Source organism: Orycteropus afer, unplaced genomic scaffold (assembly GCF_000298275.1).
Source record: "Orycteropus afer afer isolate SDZICR_OR568_19922 unplaced genomic scaffold, OryAfe1.0 scaffold00080, whole genome shotgun sequence".
NCBI classification, from domain to species: Eukaryota; Metazoa; Chordata; class Mammalia; order Tubulidentata; family Orycteropodidae; genus Orycteropus; species Orycteropus afer.
In genome coordinates, this window is record NW_006921667.1 from 2,328,715 (window position 1) to 2,354,505 (window position 25,791).

Genomic DNA, 25,791 nt, shown 5'->3' on the forward strand with positions numbered 1-25,791 from the left:
GGGTTTGAACCGCCAGCTGTCTGGTTAGCAGGCAAGTGTCTTAGCCACTATGCTACCAGAGCTCCCACAAGAGAGAACTAGGGATCCAAATAAATGGAAGTACCTGCCTTGTTCATGGATAGGTAGACTGAATACTGTGAAAATGTCTGTACCACCTAAAACAATCTACACATTTAATGAAATCCCAATCTAAATACCAAGAAAAATTTTTAAGGACATGGAAAAACCAATTACTAACTTCATATGAAAAGGAAAGAGACCTCAGATAATCAGAGCACCACTGAAGAAGAAGAACAAAGTGGGAGGTCTCACACTCCCACATCTCAAAACCTAATATACAGCTACAGTAGTCAAAACAGCATCATATTGGTACCATGATAGACAGATAGGCCAATGGAACAGAATCAATAACTCAGAAATAGACCCCTTCATCTATGGACAGCTGATCTTTGACAAAGGTTCAAAACCCACTAAATGGGGAAGAGAGAGCCTCTTTAACAAATGGTGCTGGCAAAACTGGATATCCACTTGCAGAAAAATAAAACAAGGCCCATACCTCACCCCACACATAAAAACAAACTCAAGTTGCATCAAAGACTTGCATGTAAAACCCAAAACTATAAAATTCATTAAAGATAAAGTAGGGGTAAATTTAGGAGCCCTAATTACAGCATAAATAAACTTTCAAACATAACCCAGAATGCACAGGAGATAGATGACAAGCTAGATGACTGGGGCATTTTAAAAATTAAATTTTCATGTACATCGAAAGACTTCATGAAAAGAGTAAAAAAAAGTTAAAAAAAAAAGTAAAAAAAAGAGAACCTACAGATTGGGAGAAAATATTTGCCTATGACATATATGATAAAGGACTTATCTCCAAAATCTGTAGAAAATTTCAACACCTCACCATCAAGAGACAGACAATCCAATTAAAAAATGGGCAAGTGACATAAAAAGACACTTCACTAAAGATGATATGCTGGTGGCCAACAAACACATGAGGAATTTCTCGTGATCTTTAGTCATTAGAGAGATGCAAATCAAAACAATAATGAGATATCATCTCATCCCTGCAATAATAGCTAAGTTCAACAGGACAGAAAATACAAACGCTGGTGAGGTTGCGGAGAGATTGGAACTCTTACACTGTTGGTGGGATTGTAAAATGGTACAACCATTGTGGTAAATGGTATGGTGTTTCCCTAAAAAAATGAAAATAGAAAAACCATTCAACCCAGCAATTGCATTACTAGGAATATATCCTAAAGAAGTGAGAGACAGGACACCAACAGACATATGCATTCCTGTATTCACTGCAGCACAATTCACTATAGCAGAGAGATGGAAACAACCTAAATGCCCATCAACAGATGAATGGATAACCTAATTATGGTACATTCACACAATAGAATAAGATGCTACATTAAAGAACAATATGTGAATCATCTCACAATGTGGATGAGCCTGGAGGACATTATGCTGAGTGAAATAAGTCAATCGCAGAAGGAAAGATATTGTATGTGCCCATTACTGTAAAAAGAAAAGGAAGGGATTGTTAAAGAAGGGAACTCACTTTGTATGATACTGGGGTGGAGAGGGAAGGGGAGGGAATAATTTCAGGCTATCTGGGGGCCACATGCTGACATGGATAAGGGGAGGGATGGTATGGAAAGAGTCTGTGACCACCATAACATTGGGGAAAGGAAAGACACTGAATTGTGCACATAAGATATACACAACAGAGGCTAATACCAGTATACGCACAATACTGCATCACCATTAACACCAAACACCAGGCTACAGATGAACACATAGAAAACTGAGAAGATCAGATGGGGGCCAGTGAAAAGGATTATACTCTAGACCAAAGATAGATTCAGCTGAGGCTAATCTTGAACAGATATAAGTGATACAAAATACCCACAATCATTACAGTAACAACAAAAAACAGACATAGAGCAATCCACATAGACAGCCAGACACTGTGGGAGAGAGAGCCAGTGGATCTATCCACTCAGGCCCATAGTACTGGGGGACACCCTACTCAATTGACACAACAAAATACATAAAAATCTTGTTCCACAACCTACATCAGTAAGTAGAGACTAGGTTCTTAAAAGCTTTCAAGTGGCCATCTAAGATGCAACTAATGGTCTCCTATCATAGGAGGTGAAGAAAAGTGCAAAAAACCAAAGACTTGGAAGCAATCAGCCCTAGGACATGAAGGACCTCGAGACCAGAACTACATGGTGCCTGGCTACCAATGCCAACCACTCAGGAAAGGATCAAAACTGGAGATCCTGGATAGAGTGGGAGGAAAAACATGGAACAAAATCCAAAAACACAATAATGACCAGAATTACTGGTCAGATGGAGTCTGGTGGGATCCCCAATACTATGGCCATGGGATATATTTTGGACCTGGAATGAAACTCATTCCCAGGGCCTGGCTCTCAGCCCAACAGTAAATAAGACTTATATGCAGAACACTCAACCCAGGTGATGCACCCACATAGTCTATGGAGACGCATCCCTTGGAGCAATTGACCACAGGGCAACATTCACACAGAGGAAATGCAGGACACACAGGAGTGAATAACTATGAGGGGCACGGCGGGGGGGAGGGCATTTACTGGGAAGGGGAGGAGAGTGGTTTAGGATTGGGGATGGTAATTGGGGAGTGAAACCAAATATACACGAAATGTTGAATGTAAAACCAACTCAGGTCTATAAATTTGCACCTAAAGCACAATTAAAAAAACAAAAGAAACAAGGTGTGATAGTTGGAACCGTGTGTCAACTTGGCTGGACCACAATTCTGTGTGGTTTGACCAATTGTGATGTGGTTATTCCCATGATGGGAATATGTTATCAGCAGCCAATTCGTTGAAAGGGAGTTTCCCTAGGGGTGTGGCCTGCTTCCAATATATTTATGGACATCCTGGGAAAAGAGACATTCTTCTGTGGATCAGGATTCTGTTGTGCTGCCTACAACTGTCCATGAGCAAACAATCCACCATTAGGCCTGGAGATCTTGGATTCATCATTCATTAGAATCAACAGCCAGTATACTGTCTGCCAACCTTGAGCTCTTCAGCCCCTGCAGCTGCAAGAGTTGGGAAAGCCTTCAGCTTGACGTTTGATCCAAGAACTTTGGACTTGCCAGCTTCTATGGGTGTGTGAGCCATTTTCATAAGACAATTCTCTCTCTCTCTCTCTCTCTCTCTCTCTCTCTCTAAGCTTTACTGGTTTTGTTTCTCTAGAGAACCCAGTCTAACATACAAAGAAAGAAAGAAGAAAGAGAGAGAGAGGAAAGAAAGAAAGAAAGAGAGAAAGAGAAAGAAAAAGAAAGAAAGAACAAAAAAGAAAGTGTGACAATACAGAGTTCACAGCTTGGTTTGAGCAAGAGTCTCCTGGGAAAATGGGTATGCTCTTTCATGGGATTCTATTCCACACAGTCACCCAGGGCACAGAGAAGGGAGTAAGTTTACCACTTCCACTCGGGGACCCCCACATTCTTTGGACCTGATGCAGTCTGCTTTACTGCTTCTTGTTTGAGATTTGTATCTGTTTTCACCAATAGAATCTACAAGTGGGGCTGTGATTCTTGAAGTGTCTGAAGTACATTAGCACATAGTGATAGTTCTCAGGTGGAATGGGTGAGCCAATGCTACATGTGTCTGGCTGAGTGTCATCACCAAAAGGCAAGTCCTGACACCTTCTTTTAGAAGAACTGTCTCCAGGAGACCCTGGAGAAGCCTTCATTTCAAAAAAAAAAAAAAAAAAAATGGAGTTTGAAGAAGAACTAAAATCTGAGAAGAAGGAGCTACTGAGAGGCAGAGGCAGCTTGTGCTGGCACAGGTAGTGGCCCCTGGATCTGAGGTCTGGACAGAGCCACCTCAGTCCCTGTATGGGGTGTACCCTGGAAGGACAAAGGAGAAGACTAGGCCCTGCTAGGCAGAAAGGAGAGCATAGGAGGGGTGGTGAAGGGGCAGGGACACTCTGGCATGCCAAAAGAGCAAGACCTAGCCCTGGTGGGAAGGCAAAAAGAGCCAGGAAGGACCGGCTTCTCTCTTACCCCTAGAGCTGGTCTCTCCAGGTCAGGGTGGAGGTGCATGGGTGGGGCAGGGTGGGTAGGGACTCTCTGATGCTGCCCACGTGGTACCTGCTCTATAGATAAATAGAGGACTTTAGTGGACATGACCAGTGCCTCAGTACTTTTTTCAAGCATGAAAACACCCCCTACATTTGTTCTTCTGCTTTCAAGGCACAATGAAGCAACAACACAAACCCGCAATGGAAAACACAGCTTCTGTCTCCTACAGTGTGACTTGGGTATGCACTAATAGTGAGAAATTCCCCCTGTGAATGGCCCCATATGACTCTTCCCTCTCTCGGCTACTTGGTGGGGAAAAGGACACTGGGCCCATGTACGGACCTCTTTGGGGGTCTCCTGATGGCATCGATTGCTGTTCCACCACAACTCCAGGGCAGCCACCAGGCAGGCGATTAGGAGACCAATGGCGAGGATGCAGAAGACCCCGGCAAAGCTGTGCAACTTCAGTGACTTGCCATCAGCCTGGGCACTGGCATGGCTGGTGAGGTCACAGCGGCCTGAGTGTGGCCACCACTTCTGCTTGAGCACATCGAGGTCCCCCGTGTCCTGCAGCTCAAGGATCCTGTAAGATACAACCCAGGTCAGTTGCAGCCACAGGTCCCTTTTCCACATGGCTGACACCACCACAGACAACTTGAAGCTATGCTAGCCAGTGTCAGCCTCAGCTTCCCCACTCAATTCATCTCCACATTGCTGACAGGTTGTTCTCCCAAACACAAATAGGATTTCATCACTACCTCTTCAAAAGCCTTGGTGCTCTCTCAGCCAACCCCATTACTTAACAACACATTCAAAGTTTATAATAAAGCACATATGGCCCTTCATATGGATTTTTGGGCAAGGACATTGTTCAGATTAAACCTGGGAGGGGAGGAAATTGTGAGACAAACCTCATCCTGGGGATTAAAATGTTCATACATAAAAAAGCACTTGTTTGCCAACTTCAATAAGTACATTCCAAGTATTTCCCACTAGGATTCACCAACTCATGCACCTATTCATTTGATTTGAGGAGTATCTTCAATGGTCAATACCAGTGAGCTTCCCATCTAGAGACATAAACATGGACATTACAAGTATACACATTAATTTAAAGAGGGAAGCTAGGAGCTCTGGTAGCATAGTGCCTAAGGCACTTCACCGCTAACCAGAAAGCTGGCAGTTCAAACCCACCAGCCACTCCTTGGAAGGGAGATGGGGCAATCTACTTCCACAGTGATACTGCCTCGGAAACCCAAAGAGCGGTCACTATGAGTTGGATCCGACTTGACAGCACATAACAACAACATGATAAAATCAATGTGATGGAAGTAGAGTGCTCTAGAAAATGGTATATTGGGGGAGATAGGTTTCTACTGGAAGATTAGGAAAGTCCTTGCTGAAAGATGACAGGTGAATAGAAATAAAGGATGATTAATCATACAATGCAGGGGAGCAGACACTTCCAGCAACTGGGATCACATTTGAGTGTCTAGTCTGGAGTAAGTTCTGGGAATGTTTGAGAAGCTGAAACATAGCTGGAGAGGGTGTCAAGCAGTAGTGAGAAGGAAGGTATGTAAGGTCAAGACAGTGAAGTAGACAGAGCCCAAAGCATACCAGACCTCACAGTTTATGAGAAGGATTCTGGAATGTCTCTTACAGACTATGATGGGGCAAACCCCCCTGCCACTGTAACCCCTAACTAAATGGCTGGATGGCAGTGTACATTTGTCATAGCATTTTGTAGACATCTCTGTAATCCAGGGATCAGAACATTAGCCAGTAGTAGCTGGTAGCCTCCAGGCCTTCATACACTCATTTGGGGAAGTGGCTCCTGACACCTGGTCCATAGCAATGCATTTAGCTGACTGCATTGCAAGTACCTCTTGGGTATGAGCAGGTACATAACAGAGGGTTTTTATACCCAGAAAGAGGTCATTGACCTTTGTTCAGTTTAATAGTTTCTCCCTGAACCTGCACTGCAGGCAAGATGTGCCAACAGGCATGAAGCTGAGCTCAATCACATCCATGACTTCAGGGGGCTGGGTGGTAACTCAGGAAGGTCCTCTGATCTGTCAGCATTATGGGACCAGCACAGCATAACTTCTGCAGTCTCTTGCAGGCTGGGAACAGGCTGAGATGAAGGCACCAGACTTCAATTGGATGTTCCTGGAAAAACCATTTCCTCAAGCTTAGTTTCCTACACTTACAAGCATAGACCAAGGATGCCTGTTAGATGAGCAGACCCTTTGAGACATGGCTGTGCACTACCCCTTCCCTGTGTATGCCCTGAGCCAGCACTGTGGCTGCTACAATTCAAGCCTTCCAAGCATATTTGTTGTATCTATAAATGTATGAAGAAACCAATTGAATAATAGACATCTAAACTAAAATTGCCATGTTTGTTGTTATGTGCCGTTGAGTCAGACACAACTCAAAGCAACCCCTACCTGGGTTTCTGAGGCAGTATCACTACAGAAATAGATTGCCAAACCTTGCTTCTAAGATGTGGCTGATGGGTTTGAACTGCCAGCCTTCTGGTTAGCAGTCAAGTGCCTTAGGCACTATGCTACTAGAGCTCCCCCCTAAAAAAAATGCCATGGTGAGGTTTAAATGAGATAATGCCTGTTAGGTGCCCAGAGCATGGACCAACACACAAGACTCAGAATGTGACTTTGCACATAGCACTTGGCTGTTGATACAAATGTGCACTTCCATGCACATTTGTCTAGCAGGAATTGGGCAGGAGTACCACTGAGCACCATGGATCCAGAGCATTGCTTACTGCTTGAACAAGAAGGCAGCCTCAGCTTGGTGCTACCTCCATGTGGCTCAGGGAAACTCAGGAGATGTGTCCACTGACTTGTCTGACCACCAGTCACAATGTGAGCCTCTGCCAGCAGGGTCCCTGGCAACTACAGCAGTCCAGAGACAAGTATTCAGGAAGTCCCAGGGCCATTGAGAAGATTTGGAGTGACCTACTGGCCATGTAGAGAGTCAGTAGAGCTCCATATTGATCAACACAGACCCTGCTCTGATGAACATCAGTTCAGATCCAGACTCTGCCATTGTCCAAGCCATGTGACCTTGCAAAGTTATTTGACTTCTCAGCCTTAGGGCTCTCATCACTAAAATTTGGGATCATGAAAAGTGGATCCACATTACAAGATTATTGAACAAGATGAAAAGAGGGAGCAAAGGCAGATATTCCAGATATCTGGCAAAGTAGTAAATGCTCAGCCAAGCCAGTTACACACCCATGTCTATTGCAGCACTATCCACAATATTCACGAGGTGGAAAATGTCTAATGGTCTATCAAGAAATGAATGGATAAATAAAATATATGGAATATATGAATATGTGAAGAAGAATACAGCATCAGGATCAGAGGAAGACTCCTTAACAATCTGCATTATGCAGATGACACAACCTTACTTGCTGACAGTGAAGAGGACTTGAAGCACTTACTGATGAAGATTAAAGACTGCAGCCTTCAGGATGAATTACACCTCAAAATAAAACAAAATTCTTACAACTGGACTAATAAGCAACATGGTAAGTGCAGAAAATATTGGAATTGTCAAGGATTTCATTTTACTTAAAGCCACAATCAATACCCAGGAAAGCAGCAGTCAAGAAATCAAGTGACATACTGTACTGGGCAAATATGATACAAAAGATCTCTTTAAGGTGATGAAAAGCAAAGATGTCAATATGAGCACTAAGATGCACCTGGCCACCCAACTCATGTTATTTTCAACCACCTCATATGTACATAAAGTTGAACAATGATTGAGGAAGAGCCAAGAAGAACTGATGCATTTGAATTATGATTTTGTCAAATATTGAGTATGTCCAAAGAACAAATTGGTCTTAGAAAAATTACAGTCAGAATGCTCCTTTGAAGTGAGGATGGCAAATTGCCTCAAGTATTTTGGACAAGTTATCAGGTAGGACCAGTCTCTGGAGAAAGGTATTATGCTTGGTAATGAAGGGGGTTGGCAAAAAAGAGGAAGACCCTCAATGAGATTGATTGACAAAGTGACTACACATAATAGCCTGAAACATAGAAAAAGATTTTGAGGATGGCACAGGACCAGGCAGCATTTCATTCTTTTGTGTACAGGATCATTGTGAGTCTGATCTGACTGAATGGCTCCTAACAACAACATATAAAGGAATATTACTTGGCCATAAAGAGAAATGAAGTCCTGACACATGCTACAACATAGATGCACTTTAAAAACATTAAGCTGAGTGAAATAAAATGACAAATACTATATGGTATCCCTTCAATGGAATATCTAGAATAGGCAAGTGTATGGAAACCCAAATTTTTAGTAATTACCATGGGTGGGAGGGAAGGGGAAAGTGGGAGTCAGTCATTAGGGGACACTGAGTTTCTGTTGAGGGTGATGGAAAAATGTAGGAATAGATAGTGATGATGATTGAACTACATGAAAAAAATTAATGTCACTAAATTGTACATGTGAAAATTTTTGAAGTTGCAAATATTTTGTTACATACACATGTACCACATTTTTTTTAAAAAAAATATGAAAGTAGTTTTTAAACAAAAGAGTTTTCTATCTGTATAGTTGGTGAACTCTGATGACCACATAGACTTGTCAGAGCAGCTGTGTTGGGCCAGCACCGTTAGTAGTCACCTTTGATTAATCACTTAGAAAGAAATGATCATCTGCCATTATTTTCATCCTCTTAAAAGCCTGCAGAGTGGTTCTTATTATGTCCATTTCATGTGTTGAAAACCTGAGACTCAGAATCCAGATCACTTCCTCACAGTTGTTGTTAGAAAGTGGCAAAGCTGCTCAGCAAAGCTAGGTTGTCCTGACCCTGGAGACCACTCTTTCCAGAATGCCAGGCTACTATGTGTGGGGGCCTGTTATTTGAGGGTCAGGCTCTGGCAAGGGGACCATGAATCTCTGCAAGGGCATGGCTATGAGGTTGATCTTGACTCCCTCCCTCACTCACTGCAACATCAGGCAAGCTGTTAAATTTTGCTAACATTTCTCTTCTACCTGCTCTTTATAATTGTATATATGTTTATGTCCTATATTATTCCAGAAAAGAATGTAAGGGGATTTATAGGAAAACAATAATAAAATAAAAAACAAACAAAGAGAATAGAAAATTTAAATATGGAAGCAACAGAAGAAAGATAAATGAAGTTATGGGCACAGAATGATGTTGTAACTGAGGCTAAATTAATGCACACCATAATCATCCACACTCCTGCTCACCAAGGATACCAAAGCAGTAACAGCCACTTCTTGAAGTCAGTTGTTTTATTTTTAGACAGATATAATTGCAGATGCTTTCCTTTATTTGATAGTTGTGGAGTCTGCTACCCAGTAGGTGCTCAATAAATTGTTATTAAGTTCCTAAACATTTATTGAATGTCCACTCTGAGTGCCCTGGTCTGAAAACTTGTTGTAGGACTTAACCCTGCCACACACATGCACATATATCACATATACACATTGCATCCTATACACCCTGTCCTTTGCCAAAGGAAGAGTATTCATGTTTAAGGAAATATCTTAGCTCTCAGAACTCAGGAAAAGTTTACCAGAGTTGAAGTGAGTATTTGCTATTTACACTGTGATGCTTTGTGCAAATGGCACATAGCTTTGCTTCTTGGATTTGCCCCCTCCTCTTCTGTGGCAGGAAGCTCTGGTGGAGTAGTGGTTAAAGCATTTGGCTGCTAACCAAAACACTGGTGGTTCAAATCCACCAGCTGCTCCACAGAAGAAAAATGAGGTAGTCTGCTCCCATAAAGATTTATAGCTTTGGAAACTATGCGACAGTTCTACTCTGTCCTAAAGGATAACTATGAGTTGGAATCAACTCAATGGCAGTGGTTTTGGGTTTTGTCTTCTGTGGCATGCCTCAGATCCTATAAAGAGACACTGGCAGCAGGATCTTGGAAACCTGAGGTTTGTGTATTCCCCCAAAATTAAATGCCTGTCTGCAGGATGATGGATGCTTCCAGCCCAGGAAGGGCTGCTCCTTGGAGGCAGATGGGGAAACTGCATGGGTCAGCACTGCTTACTGTGGACATTAACGTATGGTCAGAAAGTACACAGCCTTCTGGTGACAGCAAAAAGTGATCCATCGCTTTTCTCCAGAATGACAAGGAATCTGGATCTGCCACTTTTGTTTATAGTCACCACTGGTGTAAGGATAGCAATAAGGGAACATTTTGACTGGAGACTCCAGGCTAGTTCCAAGGCATGTCTGCTTCTTCAGACTCCACACTCTCCACACTGGTCCTGGTCCCTGCCCTACGAGCCACAGAAAAAGTATACAATTCCTTCTGCACTGGTAAGCCTTAAGATGATTGATATCAACAACCATGTTACTCCCAAATATCTTCCTCCTTCTCTAGGTCATCTTAGGGTCTCTTATGACCCATTAGGGACCTCCTTTCCACACTCTGCTTCAAAATCTATCTGGGAAACTCGCTCCCTGAATCCTCCTTCTCTCTAGTGAGTCCATGATCTTAGCAGTGGATTCACCAGGGACATTTGAGCAGTGCCAACATCTGAGGACTACACCTTCCCTTGTGGGAACCAGATGTCTCTCTGACTGCTGTCTTGGGGCACCTTAGCCATCTTGGTGCTGCTGTTGCCTTGGTCCCATGGTCCCCCTTACTTTACCATCTGTGCCAGAAATTCTTAGAGGTTGATGGTGTACAGAGAGCCTCCCCTCTATGAAAATCAAGTAGTGTAAACTTCAACACCATCATGGTACTACAGTTCCAGGAAATATGTCATTCATTCAACATGCCCTGCATTAATCACCACTCCTCCTTCCCTCTTGGCATCTCTCTGTCCTTCAGGGAGCAGAGAGAGGCACAGAAGGTAGATTTGATTAAATTCTAGAGAAAATCCAAAAGCCTCATTTAACTTAATTAGTTATATACCTTTCCCTCATTTTGCAAACACATTCCTGCATGTGCTGGCTGCAGCTCTGACACTGTGGTTACTCCCTAATGGGTCTGAGGCCCAGGTGTTTGGGGTCAGAACAGCAGCTTAGTCTACACCAGAGGTAGGGCAAGGTGATCCAGCATGGACAGAGAGTAAGGGTCAGGGAAACTGAGTTCTTTTCCTAACTCTGCCTGTAGCCTGCTGAGCAATCCTAGGGTGCAAGGTACTGTCTCTGAGCTACAGGAGTTTAAACAGATGATCTCTGTAACTCTCACATCTTGAAACTAACCCTCATTAGTGCTGGAAACCATGGCCTATCCTTGGGACCCATGCTGACTTTTCAATTGGACACTTCTGCCACATTTTGGATTGGGAGCCACTATAGTAGAATTTGATTTAGAGTCCCCACCGGGCTCTACAGTTGCACACTTCACACCACCATTTATGCCAACATTGTAGACATCTGTGAGTGGGGTCAAGGTCTTGGAACACTTGAGGAGACTGGGGATTCCCTAGTGGTACCCTGGCTACTTGGAAAGAACTCTTGAGCTTGCAAGAGGCCTTCCCTTTCTGCCTCTCATGCTAAGACCAAGCCTAAAAGTCCAGGAGCCAAGTCAGGGCAGAAAATGGTGAGACAATGATAGGGTATAAGGCATTTGACTGTTAACCAGAAGGCTGGAGGTTCAAACCCACCAGCCACTCCTCAGAAGCAAGATTGGGCAATCTACTTCCTTAGTGATACTGCCTCAGAAACCCAAGGAAGAGTCGCTTTGAGTCAGATCTGAATCGACAGCAGTGAGTTTGGTTTTCATTTTTCTCAAGGTGGTTGGCCAGGTATGCCAACAGAGCATCCAAAGACTTGGTCATGGACATGGATCCTGGAAAGCTCTGGCTCTAGGCATGGGCATGCACCAGTAACACACATGTGAAGTTAAATGAAGCAATGCAAACCGGACATACTGTACTCATTTCTGGAAGAGGATATCCTTTGCCTTTGCTCTGGTTAGAACACTGCTGTCCCTGCATTCTCTTCATTCCCTCCAACACCCCTACCATTTGTTATTATTAAGTCACCAGGAGATTAAATTATTTCTCAGAAGATTCTTGTGAACTTGGATTCCAAGCTAGGGAGGATGCAGAGAAAATGGTAACAAGGGACTGTTTGTTTTCAGCAGGGCATGGCCAGGCTCCCTCCCTGCCTCAGCAGAGATCAGGCCTATTGACCAGAAAGTTCCTGCTCTATGTTAAGTGTCCTCCTCCTCTAATCATGTGCATGTATTCTGCTTCTCTTATCCACTTTTTTTTTTTTTCCCCCAAGTTTCCACATTGGGTATTCCCACTTTGCAGATACTTTTATCTTTAAAATTGGTTGTTAGGCCCTTGACAGAACCTATTAATTATTTACTTAATCTAGAATTATTGAGACTATCTTGCTAAAGCCTACTTATCCTTCAGGCTTAGGTGTCACCTCCTCTGGGAAGTCTCACCTAGTCTCCCTAGTCTAGTCAGGTGCCCTTCTCTGCTCCTTCCTCCAGAACCTATAATAATCCTTGCTATGTTACCTCCTCTTTTTACCAAACCATCTGTGGTAGTTAAGTTTGTGTGTCAACTTGGCTGGGCCTGGTTGAGTGGCTGGGCAGCTGGATGTAGTATTCCCCATGATGAGACTCATAATCAACTCCATGATAGAATCTACCAAAAGCAACTGAGTAGCTGCTTTAAGGATGAGGTTTGCTTCCTGTATATAAGTAGCAGCTTTGGAAACAGTCTCTAGCTCATGGCATGCTTGAACTCTGCATGCAGTCATGTCGTTGTTCAACAACCAGCCATGTTTTGCCGACATTGCGACTTTTAATGGACTTGAATTAATGGCCTGCTGTGTGGTTTGGTAACATTGGGACTGTGCCTTTTTATTTGTCAACCTTGGGCTTGTCAGTCTTAGTAGCTAGCAGCTGTCTGAGTGAAGAAAAACCTCTAGCTCCATTGGGCCAGGAGCAAGAGGCAGAGCTGAACCCCAAGGTTGAGGGGCTTTCACCCAGCCCCCAGAACTTGTCACTTTGAACCTGGACTTAAAGCCTCCAAAATGTAAGATAATAAACTCCTGTTTGTTTAAGGCATCACATTTGTGGTATATTCTTGTCATAGTGGCCCTAGGTAACCAGAACACCATCTTCTTTTTATCCCAGTGCCTAGCACAGGGCCTAGCTGGTGTGGAGGTAGAGAATGGGTTGGCACACAGATGTTAGGAATATTTAATGAATAAATGAGTTTTGCTATCTCTCATTTCTTAAGAGATGGTCATTCTCCAACTCCTGGCACAGAGGCTTCTGGTATTGTAGTGCTGGTATGCCTACCTTTGGGAGAAGAGATCCCTATAGGGGCTGCCATGCTGCAGGGCAATGCCATAGCCCTTGCTGCTGATACTGTTGCCAATGACAGTCACAGAGCAGTCATCATCTGTCAGGGCTGCATACTCCACCACGGCCACATCCCATAGGAAGGCATAGTTCCCCTTCTTTGCCTGAAAGATCAAAACCATATAAGATTAGTCAGCTGGGACTGCTGTGTTAGTTTTGAATGGTGAGACATCTCAATGGTGGGACTTGAAAGGTCCATTCTAAATTATCCTCTGGCCCACCAGCCAGCTCCAGAAAACTCTCCTCTTATTGTCTGGACTGCAATTATACCACTGATCAAAGCTCTAATTTATTTAGAAATACATGGATGTGGTGTAGACTCTGGTACAGGACATCTGATCAGAAAGAGGCAGGAAAGGAGAGCTGGAGGTTTCTCTAAGATGGCTCTCCTTGTCATGGAAGGATCCATTTCTCATATTAACCAATCCATCCTATTAGAGTGCAGGAAGTCAAACGCCAAGGAATCGATATAGGAAAGGGTACATTTCAAGTCAAAGACATAGTGAGAGCATAATAGTTTAAGGATGAGGGAGAGGATCTACCCTGAAAAAGAGTGCCAAGGGGAAGGAGAGCATAACACTGATAAAATTTATTCACTTAGTATTTCTACTTAAAACTTGACTGAACTCTGCTTAAGGTGAACATGAGAAATGGTCACAAATTTACTGCCTCTGATGGCCTTAACATAATATCAAGCACATGTTTAGAACCTGTTCCCAACCATTCACACAATTTGCCCAATGACCTTATAAGCAATGACACAATTTCTTATACCCATGAACTTTTACCTCAAAGAACCATGCAGGTATTATACTAAGACCTTATTCCTTGGCCAATTCAATTTGAGAAATCATAAAGGACTTTGATTCAAGTTCCAAAATTACACATATCTTCCTCCACATGGGAAGATAACAGTTTGTGATTTCCCTCTACACATACTGGTAAACAAGTTCTCATTAAAAGACAAAAAATTTAAACTTTTAGTAACCCACTTTCTCAGCAAAATGTTGACTTTAGACCACTTCATATCCACGCTTGCAATGTAATATGACAATAAGACAGTGTTATTTGTACAATTTCTAAAAGGCATGTCATGTTGAAGAAATAGGGAAGATCAGGTTCATTTCAAACATTTAAGAGATGTATAAGAAGGAGGAAATAAAATTAGATAGCTCAGATCAAATGGAAACTGATACTATCTAAGTCCAGCTTGGTATGGGCAACTTGGCTTCCTTCAAGTCCAAACACTTGTGGCTTCTATTTGGGCTTGGTGACTTGTGAGTACAGCTGAATGGAGGAAGCTGCATTTATAGCACTGCTAGACTGAGATGAGAATACAGAAAACATATGGAAGTGAAGCTTCTGGAAATTTACCTGGCATCAGATTCTCCATGCTACTAAGAAGCAGAAGAGAGGGGACAAGAAGAAACTCTCCTTCTTGACCTGTTGCATGGCCCCAGGAATTCCATCTCCCCATTTTAAAGGGAGAGATTCATTTACTCTGATATTTCTTGTGTATGCGTGAGAAAGCATGTGACTGGATCCTTAGTTCTTCTTCTCATGCTGGAGCTAGGAGTACATGAAGAAGGATATGAATGGAATCTTCATCTCCCACTGCATCAGGACAGGGCAGATTTTACCTGACCTTGGATGAGCTGGGATCTACACAAGCACTAGGAGACACTCTCCATTCTCAATATTATCCTCAGTCTTTCAGAATCTCAGAGTTTCATAGCCTGGTCCCCCATCTCAGAGCCTCACTGCTGAGTGAAACACCACACCAAGACCTTCCCATGAGCTTCTCAAACCCACTGGTTTCTGGAAAAACTTTCTGGACCTTGCAGATGCCTCCCCCACTCCAGTCTTCCTGGAGTATCACAGACTCTGTTTGAGACAGAAGGTCTCCTAGGTCTGCACAGACTCCCAGGAACATCTCATATTTCAGCCATATGAAATCAAATACCCCACCCATTGTGGTTCAATCAGCTATTTGTAGAGCTTCTTCTGATAATATTTGCAGGGTGAATCCTATCCCAAAAATTCTATGGTGCAACATTTCCTTGCTGATCAGAATCAGCTCTCTGTGTGGCCTGTAATAATTATTAATCCACTTTCTTATTCTCCACTGCTTATTCAGAATGCCTGGCTTTCCCATCTGTGGGGACACCATATATGTTAAGGGTCTTTATTCAGAAGAGCCAAGAATCTCCTCTCTTTCCCTTCCCTCTCATCACACACTCATTCCCTATTTTCTTTAATTTCAGAATTATCCCATCCTCCTTAAATTAATTCTGCTCCTCAGCCAACTCTCTCCTTTGTGACCTAAGCTTCTTATCTAGTCCCAGTTTCATTGAGAGAGAATTTCTATTCCTCCTCCTTCTCCATTCTTCATCTTCACAACTCCATTTCAGAGATATTTCAGAGACAGTTGTCATTTTTTATTGATATGAATTGATCCTTTGTGTTGAGGATTTTTTTTTTTTTTTTCCTGTCTCTTGGTAGGACAGAAATATAGCATCCTCTTGACCTCCTCTCCACTGTGTGCCATTGGCTGGTACCCATAGTGGGTGAAGAGTGAACCCCTTCCTGTAGGCACTCTGGAGTCTTGGCCAGGGAACATAGTAGAGTTTGCTATTCTCACCACTTGCTTTTCACTCTAACTAATTCTTCATGGTATTTCCTGATCCTGTCTTTTCTCTATTTCCCAAGTGGCAATGGAGAGTTAGAGAAGACCATATCTGAAAGCAGACACTATAGGCAGAAAGGTGTTTACAAGTAGAAGGTTGACAATTATTTTATAATATCTAAAAGATGCAAGGGATGCCAAAGATTGATGTGGTGAATTAATATTCAAAAACTGCTAAATCCATCAAATATAGAAAGAATAGTCTCTTTAATATATGATGCAGGGACTGCTGGATTTCTACATACAAAAGAATGAAGTTAGACCCATACTTTGCAACATACACAAAAACTAACACAAAATGGATCAAAGACCTAAAACTATGAAGGAAAATAATAAAATTGTTAGAAGAAATCATACAGGTAATGCTTCAGGTATGTGTCATATCTGTATCCTTTCACTACACATACTCAATCCATCTGCACAGCAAATAATCTGAGAAACTGAACTATATGAAGAAGAATGTGGCATCAGGATTAGAGGAAAACTCATTAACAACCTACAATATGAAGACAACACAACCTTGCTTGCTGAAAGTGAAGATGGCTCGAAATATGTACCGATAAAGATCAAAGACAATAGCCTTCAGCATAGATTATACTTCAGCATAAAGAAAACAAAAATCCTCACAACTGGGCCAATAAGTAGTATCATAATAAATGAGAAAAGATGAAGTTGGCAAGGATTTCATTTTACTCGTATCCACAATCAATGTCCATGGAAGAAGCAGTCAAGATATCATACAACATACTGCAATAAGAAAATCTGCTGAAAAAAAAGTCTTACAGGAATAAGGTATGTCTGACCCAAATCTTGGTATTTTCAATTATCTCATATGAATTCAAAAGATGGACAATGAATATGGAAGTATAAAGAAGAACTGATGCCTTTGAATTATGGTGCTGGTGAAAATATATATATATATATATATATATATATTAAATATAAAATGGGTTATCACAAGAACAGACAAACCTGTCTTGGAAGAACTACAGCCAGACTGTTCCTTAGAAGTAAGGATGGAGAGACTTTCTCTCACTTACTTTGGGCATGTTATCAGGAGAGAACAGTTCCTGGAGAAGGACATTATGGTTGGTAAAGTAGAGGGCCAGTGAAACAGAGGAAGATCCTCAAGGAGATTGATTGACATAATACCTGCAATAATAGGCTCATATATAGCAACAATTGTGCAGATGATGCAGGATCAGGCAGTGTTTCATTATGTTGTACATAGGGTCATTATGAGTAAGAATTGACTCAACAGCACCTAACAACACAACAAGAGCATTGCTTTAGGACCTAGTGTTCAACAACAAATCCTTAGATATGACACCAAAAGCATAAGCAACAAAAGGCAAAATATATAAATGGGAAACCATGAAAATTAAAAACTCCCCAACAGCATTTGGAAGCTATCACCAGAGGACATGATGGACATCAAGACCAGAAGAACTAGATGATGCCCAGCTAAAAGTGCCTACCACTCTGGAAAGGATCAAAACTAAAGATCCTGGATAGAGTGGGAGGAAAAATGTGGAACAAAATCCAGAAAAATAATGACCAGACTTACTAGTCGGATGGAGTCTGGTGGGACTCCTAATACTATGGCTCTAGGATACATTTTGGGCCTGGAATTAAAGTCCCTCCCAGGGGCTGGCTCTCAGTCCAATAGTAAATAAGACGTACACCAGACCACTCACCCCAGAGCGACACACCCACATACTCTGTGGAGAGGCATCCCTTTGAGCAATAAACCACAGAGCACCAGAGAGGCAACATTCGCATGGAGGAAATGAAGGACACACAGGAGTGCGTAACTGCAAGGGGCACTGGGAAGGGAGGGGAGGAGAGTGGGTTAGGGTTGGGGATGGCAATTAGGGAGTGAAACTAAATGTACACGAAATGTTGAACATAAAACAAACTCTGCTCTATAAACTTGCACCTAAAGGACAATTAAAAAAAAAAACAAAACTGCTCAACAAAGGATTTTAGTAACTAAACAAATAAAAATCTATACAACTGAAAGAAAATCCTGGGGAAGCATATGCCAGATAAAGGTTTAATATCCAAACCATAATATATAAAGAACTCCTACAACTTAAAAATACAATAAAAATAAAATAACAATTAAAAATGGGCAAAGGACACAAATAGATACTTGGCCACAAAAGATATAAAATGTTCAATAAGTACAGAAAAGATACTCAGTGTCATTATACACTAGGAAGATACAAATCAAAACTACAATGAGATACCACTTTACCCCCACTAGGATGCCAAGATCAAAGGAAAAAAAATAGTCAAAGGTTTCCTTCATCCCTTGCTGGTGGGGATGTAAGATGGTACAGCCACTATGAAAACAGTTTTGGAATTCTTCAAAAAGTTAAACATAGAACTACCATATGACCCAGGAATCCCAATTCTAAGTATGTGCCTAACAGACTTGAAAGCAGCAATACAAACAGCACATGTACACCAATTTTAATTATGTAAAAAAAAAAAATGAATCATTGTGTGAAAAAATGAACCAAAAGGTATAAACAACTCAAATGTTAATCAACAGACAAATGGATAAACAAAATGTGGTATACACATATAATGGAATATTATTCAGTTATAAGGAGAAATGAAGTCCTGATACATGTCATAACATAGATGAACTTTACAAATATTGAAATGAGTGAAGTAAATCAACAATAAAAGAAAAAATATTGTATGATCTCACTAACGTGAAATACCTAGTATAGAGATCAGAGTTTGGAAACCAGTGGCAGGAAGGAGGAGGTATTTGGGAACACAGAGTTTCTGATTATGATGATGGGAAATCTGGCAACAGATATTGGTAATAGCTGCAAAACATGGTTGATATAATTAGTTCAACTGAATTATACATGTGAAAAATGGTGAATGGGCAAAAGTTGTGTTATGTATATTTTAACAATAATAAAAAATGAAGTAGGAACAACAAAAAAGCATTATATTTCACTTCTTTATATTGCCTTTACATGTTTGGCTTATTTATAATATTTAATATATTCTGAAGTTCCAATCATTGCCCTATCATATATCAAGGATTTGGAATGTGGTTGGAGCCAGGGTCCACTGAAACATTCAACCCTCCTCCAAGCACTAGGCTCTATGCAGAGCTCAGGCAGACAGAAACCCACCCAAGACCCCAATTCCTTTTGACTTTAGAAAGCCCTGTAGGACTAGGTCTGGGAACCTGGGATCCCAGCACATTTTTCATCTAGGATCTACTGAAAGCATCTGCAGACTATCTAAGCAAGTAGATGTTTAAAAGTTAATACAGGCTAGAAATATATTTGAACATTTCCACAGTATTTTTTGTTTTAAATTGATAATATCTATTACTTATGAGCTTGTGGCAAAGCAGACCGAATCTTTCATGGCTACTGACACCACAGAATACAACAACCCTTTGGAAAGTAATGTGAAAATAATAACATTAACATTTATAAATGCTCATATAATTTACCCTAGGAAATTAGAAAATAAACCTGAGAAGTAATCCAAATGAATGTAAATGATAAGACAATTATTTTAAATCCAGGGTTCAATATAAAGTAAAAATGAAACAGTTTAAATGTTCTTTATTAGGAGAATAGTCTAATAAATTATTGCACACCAATGTGATGGGTATTACACAACAGATAGTAATTATAAAGGTATGCATACACACACATACACACAGAGCTCTCGTGGTATAGTGGGTAAGGCATTTGGCTCCTAACAAGAAGTTTCATAGTTCAAACTCACCAGCCTCTCTGCAGGAGGAAGATGAGACAATCTACTTCCATAAAGATTTACTGCCTTAGAAACCCAATGAGGTCACTATGAGTCAAAGTTGACTCAACAGCATTGGGTTTGGTTTAGAACCAAAATCTTTATGGAAGTAAATTGCCCCATCTACCTCCCACAGAGCAGCTGGTGGGTTTGAACCACCAACTTTCTGGTTAGTACCCAAATGCCTTACTCATTATGCTACCAGAGATCCTTATATATAAATGAAGACAGTAGAAAATTATATAATCTATGTACCGTTGTTGTTTGGTGTATATGTGAAATGCAGCATGCCAAAAGTGGACAGGATTGTTACAGAAAGGGGTAGGATTGATGATGGTTCCAAGGAAATGTTATTAAAATGTTTCTTTAATTTTTCTATATAGTCCATGCTATCACATTGGGTAGGAACTCTGGTAGCATAGTGCCTAAGGCAATTGACTGCTAACCAGAAGGCTGGCGGTTCAAACCCACCAGCCACTCCTCGGAAGGACGGTTGGGCAATCCTACTTCTGTAGTGATACTGCCTCGGAAACCCAAGGAGGGGTCGCTATGAGTCGGGGCTGACTCGATGGCAAATAACAACAACACAACAATAACATCACATTGGGTGCAGGCCCAAAGTCCAATCTACATTCTTACATGTCTCTGTCCCTGCTGGACTGGTGCCCATGTCCATTGACATGCAAAAAGGTCAATAGCTTGGCAGAGCTGGAAAACTTCACTGAGGAGCACTTGAGTGCTTGGGGAAATCTTGCCTACATCCCTGAACTGCATCTAAACATTGTACTCTATTTCACTGGCCTCTTTCCCTGAGGGTAAGTGGGTGGAATTGTGTTTGGTCTAGACATGAAAAGGGTAGATATGAGAGGAGTTTAAGGAAAAAAGGAAACAAGTTTGGTATTCGAGAAAATCAAGGGTATTTGAGGATCTTTCTCCCAAGATGCCAGGACAACAGAAGGTAGATGGGCCACTTCTGACTTTCTCCCAGCCTGCATCTTAGAACAAACACATGTAGCCCATCCCTCATATCCACTACCTCTCTACTCCCCCAGCAGGCTGAAGTTCTGCAAACAGAAAGGGATTGGGGCCTTGGGATGTCTTGCCTATGTCCTAGAATGGCCAACTTACATTTTGGGAAACATGATCTGCCTTTATTACTGGAGGAGGTCTGGGGACCATAAATAAACCATGAGTGAGCGGGCATTTTGGATGGCTCACTCCGCATTGCTCCACACTGGCAATAAAAGGAGACTGTTTCTCCTTTCATCTTCCCAGTTGTTCTTCCAGTGGAACTTGCTTGGAGCATAAATTTTCAGAGACATCAGTTTCTGAGGCAAGGAACCTCATTATGCTCTTCTCCTCCATTCAAACTGCTTTTGAATAGGGGCCACAACCACAGTGTGTTTCCCAAAAAAGTGCAACTGTGTTAGAGACATCACACATGAATGTAATCGTAAGGGCAGTTTGGAAGGAAACCAGGTATCTACAGCTGAACACCTCCTGGGTACCAGGGTCTTCAGAAACCTTTTTATTTTTTTTTTTCCCCCATCATTCAAGGAATAATTCTGAAGGAGAGAACATTTATCCCCTTTTACATATGAAGAAACTGAGGCTCAGAAACATAAAGGGACTTGTCCCAAATACTGTCAGAGAAAGAATGGTGGGAGTCTGTCTGGCTTCCAAAGAAACCTATGTTTTTCCTTTTCCCTGGATGGACTTCTGGAAGGAGTGTTGGGGAAAATGCACCAGTGTTCTTGCCCTTGGGGTATTTCTTAGGGAATACTGCTGGTGACAGAACACATGTGAATGGCAAAGACTCTGCTTTCCCAGCTGTGCAAACAAAAGTGTTTTGCTGAACTGACATAAAACTGGGAGCAGGAGAATACAGACCTGTTTGGCCTCTAGTTGGGAGTTGTTAGAACACTTAGGACTTCAGGGAAACCCAGCATATTCACATGTCCTTTCACTATCCACGTTGCTCACTCAGTGTCTCCACTTGCTTCCATCCTGCACTCTAACAATGCTGAGTTTGGCCTTCTCAATCAACCCGAGTCTTAGCTCCTATAAGCTTGTTAATGAAATGTTATACTTTGCCACAGACAACCTGAACCCTGGCTATGGTGATACCTGTATTATGCACTGTGCCAAATTACAGGATGCAATATTAAACTTCAGACCATCTGTGGAGAGAAGGATAATTTTACAGTCTGCTGGTAGGAGTGTGGGCAGGCATGATATTTCTGGGATGATAATTTGTTAGGGAGACTCAAATGCTTTTAAAATGTACATTTGCAGCAATTCCACTTCTAGAGATATATCCTAAGGAATTATTCAGTTTCTTAAAATGTATTTATATAAAAATTTTCAGAGCAATGTGATTTAAACTAGTAAGGAATCGGAACTGATCTAAACAATCAACAAGTGAAAATGAGGTAAATAACAGTATTAGATGACAGAATATTATATTATCATTAATATGATGTTTTGTTTTTCAACAATTTCTGTATGTATAATTCAACTATATTGATTATATTCTTCAAGTAGTATAATCATTCTGGCTATCTTTTTTCCAAATTACCCCACCACTATTAACATAAACTCAGTGCTCCCTAAGCAAAAATACTTTCTTTTCATTCCCTCCCACTCCAGGTAACAACAAATAATCTTTGGTTTCTATATGTTTGACTATCTTACCTAAGTGTGATTATACAGTATTTGTCCTTTTGCAACTAACTTATTTCCCTCAGCATAATGTTTCCAATGTTCAGCCATGTTGTGCCATGAACCAGGAATTCTCTTTATGGTTGAGTAATATACTGTTGCATCTATGTACTACATTTTGTCTATCCATTCATCTGTTGATGGACATTTGGTTTATTTCCACATTTTGGCAATTGTGAAAAGTGTTGCAATGAACATTTGTGTACAACTTTCTGTTTGCATTACTGCTTTCACTTCTTTTGGGAACATCCTAGGATTGGGATGCTATGTTAAACTTTTTGAGGAGCCATACACTGTGAGAAACCACAGTGGCTTATCATTTTACAGCCATGGATAAGGGTTACAAATATGGTATTTTAAAAAAGAGCATTGATTGACTAAGAAAATATATGAGCTTATGTGGTAGTTCTGGGCTCTAAGCCAACCTAGGTTCTGAGGCCCAATTGTATAAATTAGAATCTCAGATACCTTGTGTTCTTGTGTTAGCACAGGCAAGTTGTTTAACATCTCTGGCCTCAATTCTACTGGAGGCAAAGTGGTCTGTACCTCATAGAGATCTTGTAAGAATCAAATCCTTCACTATGGGTAACATGCTTAGTGCCTTGCCTGGCACATGGTAAGTGTTAAATAAATGATAATCAATATTGGAAGAAATAATTAAAATAGTATTTACAGTATGATGTCCTGTTAATTTATTATGTAAAATTTTATGCTCACAAAGAGTGAAAATCATCCACTAAATATCTACTTTAGGTGGTGCCATTATGGGAGGTTTTTATAGGTTTAGTTAAATCTCCTATGATGTCCATGTTTTCTGAAATTAATCAAGCACTTTGTGTGTATGCATGTGCTACCAGAAAACCATAAGAAAATTTTAAAGATTCAGCCTCATTTGATGAGCACAGTGTAGTGCAAAGAGCAGGATGCTGAGGAAAGACAAACCTCCTATTACACCCCAGCTCTCCAGGAAATCTGTAGTCTCAAGGGGTATAAGTGCTTCCTAGGAGTGGTCCTAGGAGGACCACTCTGATAACAAAATTATACAATGTGAATGTATATGTGAGTCTGTATGTTAGTGTGTATGATAATATTAGTGTGTAAATGTAGGCATGTGGGTGTGAGTATGAGCCCTGTAGCTCAGGGGAAGCAGCAGAGAAGTGAACTTGAGTACCTGGAAAACAACAGCAGGTCCAAGAAAAGCTGAGCTCCATCTTGAGCTAAAGAACCTACATCTGCTGATCTATGAGAATAGCATTAAAGAGATCATCCAAAATGATGTGAAAACATCAGGCAAACTCTCACCTCGACACTCAAAGGCTATTTGCAAAGTTTAACTCAAGTGGCATTGAGGAAACTGGCTATCCAGGTAGTGAAAGATAATGAGACTTTATCTGGGTCAGGCTCTGTCAAACAGACAAACAGACAAACCAGAACAGGTCCAGTGGGAGCTGAAAGATTGCAGTCAAATCTCACACAATTTATCTAATGGTTACCTTCCTAAAGTATCCACGGGGCACAGAGTTAATTTGCCTCCTGACTTCAGACTAAAATGAACAGGATGGAGGTAAACAATGAGACAATACAACCAAAATGTCATCTGGTAGAGAGAGGTCCCTCTCTGCACATTGGGACTATGAGTACAGGCATAACGACAAACCTGCCAGTGCCTTGGTGATCTCAGGGAGGCCTCCTATTATGTAGTTAGGAGCATCAAGATGATGGTGATGTCCCAAGATTACAAAACCAGAAAATGGCCTATAGGAGGATTTCTGTAAATGGTTACCTGTGCTATCCTGATGTTCCTGTGTCCTAGAGTAGCAGAGTCAATAGTGAAGAGAATGGTGAGGGGATAGAGAATGACAGATAATGTCACAGACTCAAAAAATGTCATCTTTACTCTTATATTGCCCACTCCTTGATGCCTGAACCTCCTCTATGGAATCTTCAATGCCAGTTCATTGAAAGAGCTGCATAATATGATGTTAAGAGCAAGGGCTGGAGATGAGTATATCTGGCTTCCTCTAGACTTAGCCAGTCACCTGAGCCCTCTGAATGTGAGAGACCTCTGGATATGAGAGACCTCATCTAGAAGACAGAAATAGCATACTCGCCTCATAGGCTTTGTCACAAGAAGAAAGAGTATTAAAAGTGCTTGATGGATAGAAAAGAGCTCAAATAATAACACATTATCATCATGATCTGATAATCACCACCAACATCATTCTTATAGTTTAAAGTTTTGATCCTCATTAAAATGCAATTTGCCTTGGGAGAAATAACACTTGAAATTGCCCTCAGTCATCAGCCTGGTAAATTAGAAACACTATTAGACTGGGTCACAGTCTTGGCCCAGTTTCTGATTCACTATCAATTTGTACAAATAGAGGAGGAGACTAGAAGGGTCTTAAGGCCTTCTTCAGTTTTAACATCTTAAAATTCTACAATATTTATCAGTGATTTTCAAGGTGTGACCTCTGAACCAGTAGCATCAGCAACACCAGAGAATCTGTAAGAAATGTAAATTATCAGACCCACTGAATAAAAAACTGTGGGAGTTAGGCCCAAAATCTGTACATTAATAACTTCTCCAGGTGAGTTTGATGCATGCTAAAGTTAAGATCCAATGATTTAGACCTCTTTGTCAATTAATTTATGATTTTATTGTGAAAGCAGATTTAGAAAGGCAAGAGCATTCAGGCTTTATTGTCATGGGTTAAACACTAAAAGGAGAAAGGGAAAACATAGAGTTGAAAATCCTAAGGTATTGAAAAAAACCAGCTACTCCTTGGAAGGAAGGTTGCGCAATCTACTTCTGTAGTGATAGTGCCTCAGAAACCCAAGGAGGGGTTGCTATGAGTCGGATCCGACTCTATGGCACATATCAACAACAACATTAAAAACAAAATTTTATTCCCATGCATCCCTGCCCTCCGAGCTATCTCCCTGTGCAAATACTGCCCTTTTGATTCAAAAAGAAGCCACACTTTCCTGGATAAAGTGGGAGTAAAGTGTGAAACAAAACTCAAAATCACAAAAAAGACCAGGCTTATTGGTTTGATAGAGATGGATGAAACCCCCAAGGTTATGGCCCTTAGTCACTCTTCGAGCCTGGAATT

General features: G+C 41.2%; 1 protein-coding gene across 1 annotated transcript in view; it reads right to left on the reverse strand.

Moving 5' to 3' along the window:
• GRID1 (glutamate ionotropic receptor delta type subunit 1) overlaps positions 1-25,791 on the reverse strand; it is a 1,411,601-nt gene that overhangs the window by 17,409 nt on the left and 1,368,401 nt on the right. Inside the window, exons 14-15 of the mRNA XM_007941430.2 lie at positions 13,405-13,571; positions 4,442-4,682 (exon numbers count right to left, since the gene is read on the reverse strand). Of these exons, the coding sequence (XP_007939621.1) occupies positions 4,442-4,682; positions 13,405-13,571 (408 nt within the window). The remainder of the gene's footprint in view (positions 1-4,441; positions 4,683-13,404; positions 13,572-25,791) is intronic.